This window comes from Malania oleifera, chromosome 12, assembly GCF_029873635.1.
Source record: "Malania oleifera isolate guangnan ecotype guangnan chromosome 12, ASM2987363v1, whole genome shotgun sequence".
NCBI lineage: Eukaryota > Viridiplantae > Streptophyta > Magnoliopsida > Santalales > Ximeniaceae > Malania > Malania oleifera.
The window spans coordinates 2,936,045-2,954,476 of record NC_080428.1 but is presented as its reverse complement, the minus strand read 5'-3'; the positions used below and the strand labels follow the sequence as shown (position 1 = coordinate 2,954,476).

Sequence of the window (18,432 nt, the reverse complement as noted above, 5' to 3'; positions counted from 1 at the left end):
CATAAGTACAAATGACGTGGAAAAATTGTTATATTTGCTTTTATAGTTGGTTTGAAAATTTTCAACTTGTGATTTTTCTTGTAAAAATGTTGAAGCTACTATAAATTATTAATTATATTTAAAAAAAATTTAAAGAACACCAAATTATATGTAATCAGCATGTATAAAAAAGAAAGCATATTTATTTAGTTATTTCTAATTCAGTCTTTATTAATTCTCTCATTTAAAGCCAATTAAAATTAATGCTTCTAAACATAAATTGTTAATTAAATTTAGGATTTTCTTTTTCACAAGATTGAGCATATGCAAAGGACCTTAGAGAAAGAGGCATTTGTTTATTACAAAGATAGTGCAATTTGATTAATCCCTTTGAATTTCATATTGAAAGTTGTGATAAAATCTATTCATAAAAAAATCAATTCATTACGACCCATGGGTGCTACATTGGATTTCATATTATAAAAAATAATGGTTAATGACGATCTAAATCTGTCTTTTTTGAGATGAAAAAGGGAATATTTACGAACACAAATATTCAAATGGTCCATTGAGTTAGGCTAATTTATTTGGGTTTGGTTGAGTTGACCTTGATTCGGGTACAAATTTGAGTTTGAATACATGATATACAATCATTTATTCTTTTGATAATAGATTTTCTAGCAGGTATCAATTTTAATAATCACATGAAAATCAATTATGTGATCTAAAAAATTGTACTTAATCATCTAAAAATTAAATTATTTTTTTACATACATAACAAACTAAAAAAAATGATGTCATCTTCAAATAATATAATCAATTATCCAAGAAACTCTTCAAATGAACTTTTTGCACAACGAATGACTATGGAGTATGCATAAAGATAACTAAATTAAGGCATGGGAGTAGATACAATCTTTTTATTTTTATCTTTTAAAGTACACTTGCATATAGGTTTCTTCACCTCCATCTTGTAAGTAATCTTCATATTTTGAACAATCCAACATATAATTCATTAAAACCTACCTCAACTTATAAATATAAGGCATTCTGTCCCTCAAATAGGACTCCTCAATACATTTAAACTTCCCTTATTGTTAATAATGGCTATAAAATTACTTCACTGATGCTATTATTCACATCTCTCTCTTTCCTCTTGTCCACCACCGCATCCTCCCATGGCATGACATAACTCATGGTGCTACACTGCCCATTAACCCCAACCTTGCAAAAACTTCGTGGGCTCTCTCTACCCGCACAATCAAGTCCAAGCTTGATTTCCATATGATGATGTTCCAAGTTGCAATAGATCGGGCCATCAAGACCTAGCAACACCTCCTACAATGTGGATTTTCCAACAAAAATAATTGGGAAAAATCTGCTTCAATGAACACCCACGCAGCAATGGAAGGAGTGATGAGGATAGAGGTTGAGGTGCATGGTATTTGTGATATACGTTAAAAGAAGGGTGTATATATAGGGAGCTGGAATAGGACTATAGATCTTCCTACATTGAATAGACAATGGATGAAGATGGACTATAGATCTTCCTACGTTGAATAGACAAAGGGTAAAGATGGAAGGGTTAGGCATTCAATTTGGGGTTTTGGGACATGTGGAATTTCAATTTTCATGAATACATAATGAAGGCTAAAATAGTCATTGCAATTTGTCACTCTGAGGACTACCAGATATTTTCCTTAGTCTTTTAGGACTAGTTTAATCATAATTTGTTTTGGGTTTTGTAACAAGGATATTCTTTCATCTTAAAACTTTTAAACTTATCTAAATGATGCATGCTAGCTCTCTGATTAGTTGTGTTATGGAAAAAACTTTTGTTGTCATAATAAGCTAGATTAAATAGCTTATGAGAGATTTTATATTTCCTTGATTTGTGATTGTGCTTGTCTAAGCCCCCCATTTTTGGTATTCTCCCTCTTGAGAATATATTCTCGTCTTCTTAAAAAAGTTAGATGAAATAGATATATAAGATTAAAATTCTTGATGGATTTCCAACAATTCATACTAAATAATACAGGTCCTTCCCACGTATACAACCAATGTGCATGGTTGGTTCCCCTTTTGGAGTCCATTAACAAAAAAATTCATCTTATATAATTGCAAAAACATGTTTTTGTCTCCCCTTTTAATCTCCATATAGGCCTTAGGTAAAGATTTAATTTGGTTATGAGAAAAATGTTGAAATATCCTTCATACGTTGAAAGCAGGATTAAGATTAACCTAAATATTGTGAATTTTAAAATAAACTAAAGATAATATAAAATTGAAAATATAATGTCTTATACAACTTGAAAACAGAACCTTGTGTCTCCTGAAAATATTAATTCACATTCAAATTGAAAAAGCAGATTTGAAGCATGCCAAAGTATACACTCTTAGCGGAGTAGCATAACCTAAAATGCGGCAACTGTTTCTAGAGAGGGCAAACCTCTTGGCTATTTCTGCACCCCTACCTCCTTTATCACTGAGCGGTCATTTAGGGGCCTTAGCTGGTGATCCGGGCTGTTTCCCTCTCGACGATGAAGCTTGTCCTCCATCGTCTCACTGGCCAACCTTGACCCCTGTTATTTTGAGGTCATATCTAGTATTCAAAGTTTGCCTCGATTTGGTACCGCTCTTGCGGCCCGCACCGAAACAGTGCTTTACCCCTAGATGTCCAGTCAACTGCTGTGCCTCAACGCATTTCGGGCATCAATTGGAACTTGGGAGAACTCTACATATCTCATTCCTAGAATTAGACCTTAAAAATCATATAGAATAAATTTTTTTCTGTGATACCTAAATTAGGTTCAAGGTCAAACTTAAGCAATTTTTTTTAATTTTTTTTTTATAGATTTGGCTTCCACTAAAATTTTGAGGCTTAAAACAATTCGGAAATTTTGCTGGCAATTAGAATGTTGATTTCAATTTTAAAATTTTTTGAAAATCTACTAGTAAAACATGGGAATATGGGATTTTTAGTGAAAATTTTTCAGAAACTATCAACATATATAACAAGTATGAGTTTGAACTAAAAGGCTGCAAATTAATACATAACTGACAATTGACAACTGTGGATAATAAGGTGCAATAGCTGTTACAAATGTGTTCAATCAGTACAATTAAAATTGAAAAATCAGTTAAATACTAGTTTTTATGCAAATTCAACTAATTTAGAAATAAAAATCAAATAAAGTGTTGCAAGTAATATCTAAGTTCAATTTTGCATAAGATTTCAAAAATCTTAAAGCTATTAAAAATCTTTATTTTTCTTAAAAAAGAGGATTTATCAAGTGAAATCAATTCAAGGGTTTTGAATCTCAAGTTTCAATTTCAAGGAAATTTTGTTCACGGCCAAATTTTGACAAGTTGCATTGGAATTATTTGTGGGCTCTCAATGGAAATTTCGTACAATGGAAATTTACCATCATTTTGATTTCTAGGGTGACAGAAAGTGGAAATATGATAGGGATTTAAACAATTTTGTGGAAATATAGGACCAACATGTAATGCATGTAAAACCATTTCATGTTGGATTGAGGGTACTATTTGCTGTCTTCACATAAAGCAAATTTTCATTATTAATCATTTCAACATTTTGGTGTGCAAGGATGGTCGTCGGATAAAAAAGTATCGAGGCATGGGTTCCCTTGAAGCTATGATGAAAGGGAGTGATGCACGTTACTTGGGTGATACTGCTAAGCTAAAAATTGCTCAAGGGGTTGTTGGAGCTGTTGTGGACAAAGGCTCTATTTTAAAGTTTGTACCTTACACGATGCAAGCAGTCAAGCAAGGGTTCCAGGATCTTGGTGCTTCCACTGTGCAGTCTGCTCATGACTTGTTAAGATCAAAGACTCTAAGGCTAGAGGTATGTCTTTAGTGTTCCAGTATGGTTATCGACTTGATTTGCTTGAAGTTGAGTGGGCTTTATCTGTAGTTTTAATTTCAATTTCAAAGTAATGTGCCACAAAACATCCAACCTCTTACTTAATTTTCAATTTTCTTTCTGTTTTTGTTGTTTAGGCGTGGGGGAGGACATCTAGGTTTGTCATGAACATATTGAGGAAAAGTTAAATTAGAAAAGTGAAGAAGGCTTTTTTTATTTATTAATTTTTTTTTTCTATATAGTTTTTCAGGGAAGAGTGAGGGGGAGGGGGGGTGGGTGGGGAGGGGAACATGAGAGAAGTTCATGATGCATGATGTGATGTACTGCAACATCTAGTAGCCAGTTTCCCAGAGAATGGACTACTCTGGGAGATTTAGACCATTTCACTTCCAATTTTAGAATCTTCTAGTATTTTATTTGTTTCGTAGGTTATATGTTTCTCATTCCTAACATTGCAGAAAATTGAGCAAGGAAACTGTCAACAAGTATATTTTGACATAAAAGCTTGAGAATAAACTTGTTAACCGCGGGACTCATTATTGCACATATTTTAAAGCAAGATTTAGTATTTATTTTCCCTTGAAATTTGTATCTGGACCTTATAGTTTGATTAATTGCTTGTTGGCAAACTAAATTTGCACTGTGCTGAAATGTATAAATGGATACAACTCTTTGGGGGTTGTTCTTCTCTGTGTATTTGTCAAAGTTACTGATCTTGATTGCAGGATGTAGGCCATATGGGTTATGTATTTGACCTCAATTAATTTCTTAGCCCACCTAATGAGAGAAGATGAACTATCCTTTTAAAAGAAGAAAGTTAGCAGTAATGATTTGGAATAAAAAAGTTGTTATTATTGAATTTTCAATGTGGTGCGGATGGTGGGTGTGTTGGAATCAAGATGCGGGAATAAAAGTGGTTACATGGGAGACACAATAAGATTGAACATGATCTGTTTTGATGCTTACTTTACCAAATGAAGCTCTACAGTCATGACTCACCCTCTCTATGTAAATATGCTTCATCATCCTCAGTCTCATCATCATTTTCTTCGTTTTCTTCTTCTTGTGCATGTTTTTTTGTCATATTTTCTTAGACGACTATTAAGATTTTTTTTAAAAAGATAGCAAAATAAATTTCATTAATAGAGAAAGAATTTACGAGGGGGGAGAACAAGATATCTCCTGATAAAATTTGTGGAAAACCAGAAAGAAGAACTAAAAACAAGAGAGAGAAACATCAAGCTAGCAAGTTCCTTTAATCTTTTCGTGAATCTAGAAAACTAGCACATGTAAAAATCCAAACCCTACACACCAATGTCCAGTTAACTTCTTCCCAGAAATTATCCATGCATTACGTTCTAGCTATAGTTCCCATAATACTGCAAAGATGCTACACTTCCACAAGGCTGCCTTATCCTTCCTTTAACATGCGTAGGAGATGACTAACAAATCTTCCACCAAAAAAGGACAAACCGAAATCTCTTTGATGATACCAGGTAGTTTGTTCTAGATCCCTCAAGCAAATTTACAATGCAAAAGATGGGATACTGTCTCAGAATTCCTATAATAAAGCATGCAAACATTTGGAGAGAGAGCCTCCAAAAGTCTTCTAATTTGCAGCTAGTTATTGGTATTAATTTTGTTAAGCACAACAAACAATGTAAAATCTTTGATTTTTGGGAGAACTTTGACCTTCCAACTAAGAGGATAGAGAAAAAAAGAAGAGTTGGAATTGGTCAAGAATTCAAAGAATGATTTGCTAGTAAACATCCCTGACTAATCCAAAGCCAAGAATGAACATCCCTTCCCAAGGATAGATTGCAATTATTCAATAAGGACAACAAGGATAACAGCTCCACGATCTCCTTATCGTTTAAAGTTCTCCTGAAGTTGAGATTCCAAGAAACCAAAGAGCTACTCAAATTGTCAACAAAGAAAGTAAAAACCCTATTCGGATCAAAGTTCAATCGAAAGAGACGGGGGAAAGATGTGGAAAAAGAAGCGTTCCCAAGCCATGGGTTTTAAAAAAAACAAATTTGGGAAGCCCTTCCCACTTCGAAGTTAGTGTGATGAGTGAATAGAGAATAAATCTGAGAAATAGAACTCCACGAACTCCTTAAAAGAACATTTGAAACTAGCATTATCATCCCACCCATTCTCATTAAACCCAAACTTACTTCATATAACTCTATGCCATAGTGAAGTATCTTATAAGGGGAGACACCATAACCACAACCATTTGGTGTTTTTAGACACCAAATTACGAAGACCTAGCCCCCCTCCTTTTTAGACCTACAACCTTCACCCGACTCACTAAATGATTCCTATTACTCCTTTCACTAGACCACAGGAAATCTCATGATTCTCTCAAGTTTGCTAGCGATCCCTACTAGAATATTAAAAACTAACAAGAAATAGGAATGCTAGAAAGATTGAATAAGCGTTATTCTACCCTAAGAGAGAAAGGGCCCCCTTTCCAACCATCTAATCTCTTCGTCACCCTTTCTACTATCGGATTCCAAAAGTCTATAGCTCTAGGATTCCCTCCCAAAGGAACCCCTAAGTAAGTCAAGGGTCAACCAATAAACTGCACCTAACATCAGTAGCCGATTCATGATTTCGCTTGATGCTTATATTCAAGGTTGCTAAACCACTCTTCCCTATATTAATTTTGAGCCTAGATACACTCCTTACTTGAAGAATACCCAAAATTCTCCTAAAAGGGGGCTATGATCATCTAGGAAGAAATTGGTATCGTCAGCAAATTGAAGATGAGAAACCACCACTCCATCTCTCGCCCACACCTAAACCTTCACCAATCCCTTCTCTACTGTGTAATCCACCATCCTACTCAAAACGTCAGCTATAAGGACGAATAGAAAGGGAGGTAATGAGTCTCCTTGTCGTGCGCCTCAAAGCTGTAAACCAAGATTTGGCTTCACCATTCAACAATGAACTCCTAATCCTCCTGCACCAATGCTCACCAAAACCCTTTCTCATAAAAACCCTATTCAGGAAGCTCCAACTCACTCTTATCGTAAGCTTTGTCAAAATCTACCTTGAAAATATACCTTTTTTCGTATTCATATGAATATCCTCCACCACCTCATTGGCCACCAAAATAACAGCCAATTTTTGCCCCCCTTCCCCCCCCCCCCCCCCCCCCAAAAACCAACCCAAAAAATGCACTTTAAGCACTAGAAATAGTATCGTTGAGCACCACACTCAACCTATTAACTACACTTCAGTGAAGATTTTATGCACACTAGAGACGAGACAAATAGGTCTAAAATATTCAACTTTAGAAGATCTAGATTTTTTAGGCACCAAGGCTATAAAAGAGAAATTTGCTTTTAGAGTTCCATTCCCATAAAAATCAGTAAAAACATTCAGCAAAAATCACCCTTAATAATCTCCCAACAATATTGAAAGAAAGCCACGTTAAAACCATTCGTGCCCGGTGCCTTATCCCTATCCATCCCAAAAACTATTCAATCACTTCCTTCTCATCAAATGGTCTCTAACCCGTATATCTGATCATCGAGTATAGGTTTCCATCTAACCCCTCTATCATCGACCCACTATGGTCCTTTGAGTAAAATTTTTGAAAGAAATCAGTAATAAAGAATGCAATTTGATGGTGGTCATTAGTGACCCTCCGAGTCCCCATATCCAATTTCTTAATCAAGTTTTTACTCTTGTTCCCATTAGCTAGCCTGTGAAAGAAAAAAGAATTACAGCCACAATTTTTAATCCATTTAAATTTGGTCTTTTGCCTCCAGGTCCTCATTTCTTGAAAAATTACCTCTTCTGAGTTTATTTTTAATGGAAACTCTTCTTGTATCCTCACTATTTGAGGGAATAACCTCCTCCTCCTTCCTATCCAAGAAAGCCAACTCTCCCACAAGGGTAGATTTTCTAATTCTAACATCTCCAAACACCTCCCTATTCCAAAATTTCATTTTCTCCTTCAAACGTTTCAATTTCCTCGTGAATCCTTCCTTCCTGTCCCCATATCTAGCTCCCTAATCAAGTTTTTACTCTTGTTCCCATTAGCTAGACTCTGGAAAAAAGAGGAATTACAGTCACCATCTTTACCCCATTTGAATTTGGTCATTTGCCTCCAGCTCCCCATTTCCTGAAAAATTACCTCTTCCAGGGATTATTTTTTTTAATTTAAGCTTTTCGTGTATCCTCACTATTTGAGGGAATAACCTCCTATTCCTTCCCATCCAAGAAAGCCAACTCTCCCAAAATGCTAATTCTAATGTCTTCTAACACCTCCTTATTCCAAATGTTTCAATTTCTCCTTCAAATGTTTCAATTTCTTCATGAATCTAAATCCTTCCCAACCTTGCTTCAGATCCTCTCCCCATGAATCTACAACCAGCGGCTTAAACGTCACATGGTCCAACCACATATTTTCAAACCCTAGGAAGGGACATTTGGGAGAGGTTAGGAAATTCTTCCTCCCACTTACTACAAAATAGGAATCTGTCTAGTTTGCCAGTGACCGCTCTAGCCGCCCCCCTTCCCCCTACTGACCATTTAAAAGAAGCATTCCTCTAGGGAAGGTCTCTCAAACTGCAATCCCTAATTATCGAATCAAAATAAAGCATACTCGTGGTAGTTCTACCCTCCTCTTTCTTCTCTCTAGGAAACCTAACTGCGTTAAAATCACCACCCATGATCCACCTAGGGGAGCAAAAGCAAAAAATAGAACAGAGTTCTTCCCAAAAAATGCTCCTCAAAGTAGGTCTAGAAGGTCCGTAGATTGAAGAAACCCACCTTTGCCCCCCTCCCTCTTACTTCAAATGATATAGAAAGAGAAAAAAAATCCATTATATTATCAACTCTTGAAATAGACCCAAAATCTCAAAGGACAAGGACACCCGCTAAAGCACCACACGAAGGTAAAATTTCCCAATCCCTACAATAACCACCCCAAATACTCCTGACTTTTCCCTCTTCTACCTATTCCAACTTAGTTTCCTGGATAAGGTCAATATCAGGGGAATTCTTGTCCAAGACCACCTTCATCATACTCCTCTTCCTCATGCCCCCTAATCCCTTACATTGCAATCAGCAACTGAGATGGCCATTTTCTCAGGCGAACAATCTGTTGATGGCGGCTTTGCTGCTGGCTTTTATTTTATTTTCATAAGATTTGTTTGATTTCTCTTATGTGTTGGTCGGGACCCTGTTAAAAAACTGAAAATTTTTGTTTGCAATCATGTAAACTCAAGTAATCTCTATAGCGAAAAACTAAATTACAATTGTTACGCATGGTCCAAGTGTTCAATGTTTCTAGGATCATGTTTTATATGCTACAAAGTTGTTAGTGTAAATGGTTTTAACTTCTGAAATTCCTCTTAAATGTGTTTTGAATTTAATTTAATGCATTAGTGACTGGCTCATATGTATATATTCTAAATAAGTACTGGGGCTATGATAAGTGTATTGTCTATAATTTTATGAGTGGATGTTACAAAATAATAGAGTATCACAAAATGGATGCTTTTCTTTTCCATTTGAGTTCCTTTGAAAGGTAATAAACTACCTATACTTTGTAGAGACTGAAAACTAACTAAATAAGTTCATTCTCGTTGCAAGTCTGTATACCAAATAATGTTATTGCCATTCCAAGATTTCATTCCCATTACTAGTTATGTTCCAAATGCAGTTATTGTCATTCCAGTCTTCTATCCCATTCCTTGGTAGTCATTCCAATCTCTTAATTCCCATTTTGTTTGACTGATTCTGGTAACCAAACAAGGGCTTATGGGGATGAATAATTTTCATGCCCATGCATGCATCTTTCTTCTATCTCTCACTGATTCCTCTCATTTAGTCATTGCTACTAATGTTGCTCATTTCCAATGGCACTACAAGATCAACTTCTTACTGAGGCTGTGGTGGTGTTGAGCACCTACCATGGAGTCTGGACTCTGAACCGTCTTCGTTGGCTCTACTCTTCAAGCTTTAAAGCCTGCACCCAGAATTTGAAGTTCATTTATCGATCCCTTCCCAGATTCAGTTTCCTTGCATGAATATATTCAATGTGAAAGTCTCTGGTTCTCTAACTGCTGCAATTAGGGAACCTGTTACATAGCTTGATCATGCCACTTATATTCTAGATGGACTCTGTTTTGCATATGACCCATTTGTTGTTTCGCCCTACATGCACGGAGCCTTGCCCACTTCGTAGCTTAATTGGGTTACCATTCAATCATGAAACACATAGGCCAGGGATGGACCTGATACAGCCCACTTCTAAGCTGATGTTCAAACCAATAGCAGTGGCCAACAATTGCACAAGGCTTGTCCTTCCAATAGATTTACCATTTCTTTACAATCCATAGGGTGCGTCAAATCACTGTAGTTCCAATCTCTGGTTCGTGCTAATGCTAAGGCCTTAATGCATCATACAACAACAACAACAAAACTAAGCCTTAAGTCCCACTAGGTGGAGTCGGCTATATGAATTCTTTTTGCCAATTTAGTTGGTCAATGGTCATAGACCATTTCTTTTGACAAAGGGCTATTAAATCCTTATTCACTATCTCATTCCAAGTTATTTTAGGTCTACCCCTACCCCTTCTACTACCCCCCACAATAACTAATTCGCTCTTCCTCACTGGCGCATTATGTGGCTTATGTTGCAAGTGCCCAAACTATCTGAGTCGTCCCTCCGTTATCTTATCTTCTATCAGAGCTACACCTAACTTATCGCGAATATGTTCATTCCTTAATTTATCTTTAAGTTTTTTCACCACGCATCCATCTAAGCATTCTTATCTCGACAGCTTTTACATTTTGGATATTCTATTTTTCATTGCCCAACATTCTGATCCCTATAGCATAGCTGGTCTTGTAGCCATCCTATAAAACTTTCCTTTTAATTTTAAGGGTATTATACAATCACGAAGCACACTTGAAGCACTTCTCCATTTTACCCAACCCGGTTTAACTCTATGCATCACATCATCTTCAATTTCTCCTTCAACTTGCATAATAGATCCAAGGTATCGAAATCTAAGTTCTATTTATTTCTTCATCATCAAGTTTAACTTTGTCTCAGATCATGGCTTACCCAATGTTACCTAGAAAGCAGAATGTTTTGGTTAATGGAATGGGAAGGGGTCATGATATGGCACATGCTCTAAAACGTGGAATGTTAGGGGTATACTTAAATAGGTATATTGGTGAAAAGATATGTTATGGTACTTGTATATTTTGGAGAGTATGTTAAGTGTTTCAAAATCTAGAAGATATTTTATTTTGTGAAATAGATTGATAATGACTGAAAATGGAATTATAATGGATTAATTCTCCATTTTAACTAATAAAAAAAAAAAAGTTATGTGAAAAACTTTTGCACTTGAACTTTGGTTATTAGATTTACCTTTTTCGGAATGAAAATGTACCATGTTTTGGAACGTTTGTACCAATCTGTGGTTCACTAGGGTGTTTGTATTTTCTGGTAACTATGGGCTAATCAATGATGGCTTCCCGATTCTCATTTTCTTTGTTCTTCCTTATTTTTTCTAGTTTGTTTTGGAGGATTTCTCATCCTTGCTTCTAGGGCAGCCTGGTGCACAAAGCCCCCGCATATGCCGATCTCTTAAGAAAAAATTCCTTTTCAATTAAAAAATTACACCAACGAGAATAACAAAAACAACAAAGCCTCTGGTTATATGAATCTTTTTCTACCATTTTGCGTGATCTAGGGTGACATCCTTTGTAAGTTGTCTAATCTTTTCTGTCTTAATCTAGGTGTACCTTTCCCTCTTACAACCTCCAGTATCAACTTAATCATTCTTTATTGTTGGCATTTTCAGTTTATTGTGCAACTGCCCATGCACATGGTATCCCATGCCTTGGGCATGTCTTGTGCACAACAGCACACAAAAATAGACAGAACAGAACACTTATTAAGGAAAGAGTGAGAATTACAGTTCCTTTATGAAAGAAAAACAGAGAACAAGGAGTCCAACATGACAACTGAAGCGCCTGTTCACTGGAAAAATTATTATTTCCACTTCAATTTTCCAAAAAATTGCAAAATTGCCATCTTGTTTTCCAGCTTTCAATGATTTGTATAGAAAAGCTGGTAAACAATATTTTATCATTTGCCAACTTATCTATATAAAAGTGGAAAAGTTTTAAAACAAAGTAGCATTTTAATTTTTTTTTCCAGTAAAAAAATGGAATATGAAAAATTTTTCCGCTATTGGACAGGCCGAAAGCATTTCACACTATTTGTTCTGTACTTCTGCAGATGGCTCTTAGATTCTTTGACCCATTTAAATGCCTTATATTGTGGCATTTCAATGGTCAAGCATATTAAGAGTTGACAAGAGGGTCTTTATTATTTATTATTTATTTATTTATTTGGCAGGAAATAATCTCTCCTTTTTTTTTTTTGTTTTTATCTATACTTTCTGGGATTTTATTGTTTTGGGGCTTAAATTCTTGATTTATGGAAACTAATCTGAGTAAATTCCAGAAGTTCTGTCCATTTTTTTCCTGCTGGATTTTTATGCTCACTGAACAGGAACCTCCACAAATTTCAAAATTAATATTCTTTCATGGTTGAAGATAAAATTCAAACTATTTCCTTGATTGATCTCTTCTCTTAGACCTATTGAGGATTCACGAGACAGTCTTCTGTAGCAATGTCAATGAAGTGCAAAGACCCGAGCTCTGCGTGAATCTTTTGGATCAACTTAAAAGTTCACTAGGTGTATGAAAAGAAATACACCCTTCATACCACTTACCAAAGTCATTTTGCGGAAGGTATATGGAGAATCGGATGGGCCCCAAAAGTTGGTAACAAATGCATGTCAGTGGGAAGGATTCATTAAGCCAGAGATTAGGATTGCTGGGAATTATGGAGTTTGAGGTGTCTAGCTGGTTTGTATTCTTGCTGACTTTTTTATGTAGCCCTTTATCACATGGCTATTAGAGCAATGAAATCAAAGCTAAATGATAGAAGATGATTAGGCATTGTTATCAGTATATTCTGCACTAGTGATTGCTTTGAGAGTTAATGAGGCAAAAGACAGCATACAATCAAAAACTTAATAAATTGAGTGAAATTTTAGATTACTAAGTTATGCAGAGGTAGCATCAAGGTTCTGCAGCCATGGAGAAATTAGAAGAGGAGGAAGGGGAAGGGAGGAGAGAGGGAATACCCCAGGGGGGGGGGGGACACATTCACTTCAATTCAAATTCATCAGAAACTGCCTACATCATGGCTTTCACACACTATTTATAAGAAAGCCTAAATACATAAAATTACGCACGTACCCCTAAAACTACATGAATTACAAACAAACCCATACTTTACACAAATATTACAAACAACCTCCAAATACACATAATCCTATACCAATTAATACTAAACACACATAATATTCTACTAACTTAAACCAACAATTATCAATCTAATTCTTCTTAAGTAGTCTCCAACTTGGATCTTCCCGAGGTCTTGCTTCTTGTCCTACGTCAACTCTCCTCCAATTAGAAAAAATTCAGCCTCGAATTTTGAAATGTTGGAGAATCAAAAGGGAGAAGCAAACTTGGACTATTTGAAAGCCAATGCTTGAATGAGACAAGAAACCACATTCCATTGGCAGCACCATAGACTTGAGTTGAGAATTAGCATCAATGAACACATTGGGGATGATGAACTCAATGATAGGAATGTATGAAAGACTTTGGATGTCTTCAACCATATGCATTTCCTTGGTTGTAGTGTTTTCAAATTGAGTAAATGTGACTAATTCTTTGTCTTGGTTTATTCGTAGAGCAGACTTCAAAACGATTTTCTTCCCATTATAGTGGAAGACATGTTCTCAAGCCCTCGAGTCACACCCAAATTATCCAATCAAGGAGAACCAAGGGATGCATGGCCAATCTTCATAGGTAGGATATCGAACCAAACATTAGCCATATTCACCCATTTGGATGGGTACCAAACATCTTTCATAAACACGTACAATAGAGTTATCAACCCAAGACATCTCATAAGGCTCCGGGTGAGGTTCGGGATGAAGCTGCACTCAAGTGACTCCATTTATGGAAACCATATTCATTGGATATCTTCCATCAATAATGATTTTGCAAATCTTTTCTCTGCATTTGAAGAAGGCGTTGAACAGCTCGAAATTGTGCCCAAAGTTTGGAAAATGGCATTCCTTTTTCCTATAATTTGTCACAGTTTTTCTGGATTTATGCATATACATGCTGCAGCTATATATCACAACCTGTTAACACAATTTCCCACAAGCCTTACTCCCAATTTCTTAAAAACTATCTTTAATCTACCTTGATATTTATTGTCCTGCTGAAATGAAACAAATTCACGAAGAAAACTGACAAATTACAGAAAAAAAACCTGATTTTTTATGTTGGCAGCAGTAATTTCAGGGTTTCGTGCCAAATTATCACCTTGCTTGCAATATGTTGTGTCCACAACAAAATATCTCCTTGCAGGTCAAAATATTGTGGAGAAAAGCCAAAATATCATGGCTGAAGCAATTTTTTGCAAGACTGGAAATTGCAGAAAACTGTGGAAGTTTCCTAGTCGCAAGCCACCGGCATGTGGGGTGTGTGCTCCACCAGTGTGCACCTCTGGCAATGAAACTTTGGTCAAGGAGGGATCAAGGGATGAGGAGTTTAGCAGTGGTCGCAGTGTGTTTAAGAATCACCAAATTTTGGAGCTTCAAAGGGGCCAACGGCTGGAATCCTAATGGACGGCGCGTGAGCCTGTTCCGGTGATCGGAAGGCGACGAAATTAAAGTGGATGGGGCATCGGGGTGTTCTATATTTTATGGTGTGGGTGGTGCTGCAGGATGGTGGCTGGAAAGTGGTGTTTTAAGAAATGGGGATGCGGCTGGAATTTATAAGAAGTTTAGAAACTGCAGAACTGCTTTTTAGTTTTTTCTTTTTTGTTTTAGAAAGAAACTGAAATTCAGAAATGGAGAGAGAGAGAGAGGAAGAAGAGAAAAGAAGAAGATGGGAGTTGGAGGAGTTGCTAGACAGAAACTGCTAAGAGACAACCACAGAATTCAGAAATGAGGAAGAGAGTTGACAAAGTTCTGGGAGAGAATTAGACGAGAAGAAGAAGAGAAGGAGAAGCGAAACAGAGAAGAAACAAGAGGGCAGAAGGCTGCTGGGCAGCAAAGGATTAGGGACTGAACAAGAGATCAGAATGAAGAAGAGAGGAAATGAAGAGAAGAAATCAGAACTAGAGAGAATTAGGAGAGAAAATTAGAAGAAGATAAGTAGAGAGGAGAAGAACAGGGCTGAAGACAAGAGAGAAGGGGATGATGAGTTGACAAAGTTCTGGGAGAGAATTAGAGGAGAAGAAGAAGAGAAGGAGAAGCGAAACAGAGAAGAAACAAGAGGGCAGAAGGCTGCTGGGCAGCAAAGGATTAGGGACTGAACAAGAGATCAGAATAAAGAAGAGAGGAAACGAAGAGAAGAAATCAGAACTAGAGAGAATTAGGAGAGAAAATTAGAATAAGATAAGTAGAGAGGAGAAGAACAGGGCAGAAGACAAGAGAGAAGGGGATGATGAGGGGATTGAAATGGAAGAATGGAGATTGAAGTTGGGCTCTGATACCAAATTATGCGAGGGCAGCATCAAGGTTCTGCAGCCATGGAGAAATTAGAAGAGGAGGAAGGGGTAGGGAGGAGAGAGGGTATACTAGTGGGGGTGGGGAACTCATATTCACTTCAATTCAAATTCATCAAAAACTGCCTACATCATGGCTTTCACGCACTATTTATAAGAAAACCTATTCACATAAAATTACACATACCCCTAAAACTACATGAATTACATACCCTTTACACAAATGTTACAAACAACCCCCAAATACACAATATCCTATACTAATTAATGCTAAACACACATAATAAACTAATAACTTAACCCAACAATTATCAATCCAATTCTCCGACTTGGATCTTTCCAAGGTCTTGCTTCTTGTCCTACATCAACTTGATACCAAATGATGTAGGGGCAGCATCAAGGTCCTGCAGCCATGGAGGAATTAGAAGAGGAGGAAGGGGAAGGGAGGAGATACCGCCCTGGGGCCTTGGGGGGGGTGGGGGGAATCTCATTCACTTCAGTTCAAATTCATCAAAAACTGCCAAACCCCTAAAACTACATGAATTACAAACAAACCCATATTTTACACAAATATTACAAACAAACCCCCAAATACACATAATCCTATACTGATTAGTACTAAACACACATAATAAACTACTAACCTAAAAATTATCAATCCAATTCTTCTTAAGTAGAGTCTCCAACTTGGATCTTCCCAAGATCTTGCTTCTTGTCCTATATCATTAAGTCAACTTCTGTATTTTGGGGCAAGTTTGTCACTCATGGTTATCTTGTTTTTTGCTACAACTATTGACTCATTTCTCACCTTGAGCCCAGCTGTGTTGGCCATCCACAGATTTATATTTTCAACTATTAGCCCCTTCTAATATTTATTAATTTGGCATGTAGGTTCGTACAGGAGCAGCACAAATTGAAGGTGGAATTCATGGCCTAGTTTTTTCTGAGAAGAAGTCTTTTTGACATCTCTAACCTTCCTATATTCATGGCCTGCTGTTGCTTACTAGCTGGTAAATTAGCATTCTATTTTGGTTTTGGAGTATGATATCGTTGGATGGTATTCAAATTAACCAGAATTCTGTCATTGCATGTGGCGTATACGAGGCTGAGATATGATCTTTTGCATTTGGATTTGACATTTTGGTTGCTGGCACGAGACCATCCATTTTCATTTTGTACTATTTTGTTTGGTTGTACGATTAAGGGGCCAGAGGGTTGGTTATGTAAAACAATGTAATGTTTTTTATACCGTGCGCTTGATGGGTAGGCTACTATTTTCAGTTTTCTTAAAGTGAGGCAATTCCACCATTTTATCTAGTAAATTTACTCTTAAGGTGTTTGTGGTTTGTGCTGTTTTGAAGGGCGAGAATGTACAGTGAATAATTTCATATCTGAGAAGAACTATTTATAATGAGAACTGTGCAACCGTTTTTAATTTTTTTTTTCTTCTGCATCACTTTATTTTTTTTTTAATCTTTTTATATTTGCTATATTTTTTTATGTATTTAACATAGGAATGGCCTTTTTTTGGTTCATTTGGACACAGAGGATAGCTCATAGTTTTTCTTCTTTTGAATTTCAAGTTCAATGCTTAGATCCCTATATAACTTTATTCTTCAAAAAAATAAAAATAAAAATACAAGTGTCATTTATTTAAATTTATTGAGTGGGATAAAATTAACTAATTTCAGAGGCTACATTTGTGGTTTGCAAGGTTAATAAAGGGGCAGCCGTCGATCTTGTTGCCAAATTACCTGCTGGTTGAAATAAAATCAAAACTAGAGTGTGTCCACAGTGCCAACTACTCTTCAGTTACATGTCATCAATGGACCTATTTCTCGTGGACAATCAATCACCATATGATGGATCTTGAAATCATTCCATTGAGAAGCAGTACCCAAAAATGTATGCTAGACTCGAGGAAACTTCACTGACTCATTAAATATTGGGAGATAATGTAATAGCTGAATTTGCCAAACAAAATCCATCAGAATTTTGACAGTTATCTTTCAAAGTTATTAAAGTCAACAGAAGTCGAGGTGATGAGAGAATAGTAGTGGTTTGGAATTTCTCATGTTTTCATCGGAACCGTGTATTTATACTTGTAAATTGTAATTCAAGATTTTGGAAAAAATACATACAACATAATGCAAATTGATATCTCCCATTATTGAATTTGATTGGCATGACTACTGTCCAATCTTCATTTTTGTTTGACCATTTACTTTCGTGTGATTCTAGTTACATTTATGCGTGATTCCTTGCAGAGTTGTAGCAATTAGGTTTGATTAGCCTTTCCATAAGTATTATCCCGAGTTATTTAGGTAGTAACTGTGCCACTAAAATGACTCATCTAAATCTTTCCAGTTTGTTGGAGATATGGGTCAGCTCTTTATATGCTTTGGCTGGCTTCATTGACTATTTGAATAGCTCATTGTACTCAACCTTCACAGTATTCTCCTCAAATGTTCCTCACTCTCATTATCAATCTTGAAAGGTTGTGGATGACAGTATGAAGCTTCCTTTAATTCGTTAAAATCTTTATGGTGCGAGGCGGTATGTGATGCCAACATAAGTTCAATAAGATTAAAGCGCAAATACTATATTTATGACATTTTTTCATATCTTAAAAAAATAAAAGCAACCTCTTGTGTATTGCAAATGTGTCCATGTATGATTGGGCTTTTGTGCAAATGAATACAAATTGTTTGTTGTTCGTCCTTAAATTCAATCAACCATTGCCTATATTTAAATAGCCCTTAGCTCACATTTTTGTCATTTTTGCTTTTGAATCTTTTAAGCATCATTGAGTCCCTTCAACTCTCTTGAAGCTCAAAGCATCCCAAAACTTGTTCCAACATCTCGTGCTTCAGTTGTACTGACCTCAACCTCCAAAGTATGTTTCACTATTTTCTATCCTTTT

At 36.2% G+C, this 18,432-nt stretch overlaps 1 protein-coding gene across 7 annotated transcripts in view; it reads left to right on the top strand.

Annotated features, from left to right (window-relative positions):
• The window catches only part of LOC131144328 (inosine-5'-monophosphate dehydrogenase-like), a 29,113-nt gene extending 11,439 nt beyond the window's left edge, over window positions 1–17,674 (top strand). For 3 of the 7 annotated variants that reach the window (XM_058092896.1, XM_058092895.1, XM_058092894.1), the window contains exons 4-5: window positions 3,590–3,847; window positions 16,401–16,944. In XM_058092896.1, the coding sequence (XP_057948879.1) occupies window positions 3,590–3,847; window positions 16,401–16,472 (330 nt within the window). In that variant the 3' untranslated portion in view covers window positions 16,473–16,944. Of the gene's footprint in view, window positions 1–3,589; window positions 3,848–16,400; window positions 16,945–17,223 lie in introns of those variants that run through there. The other 4 variants (XM_058092898.1, XM_058092899.1, XM_058092900.1 and 1 more) reach the window with 2 other exon arrangements.
• The last annotated feature ends 758 nt before the right edge of the window (window positions 17,675–18,432 follow it).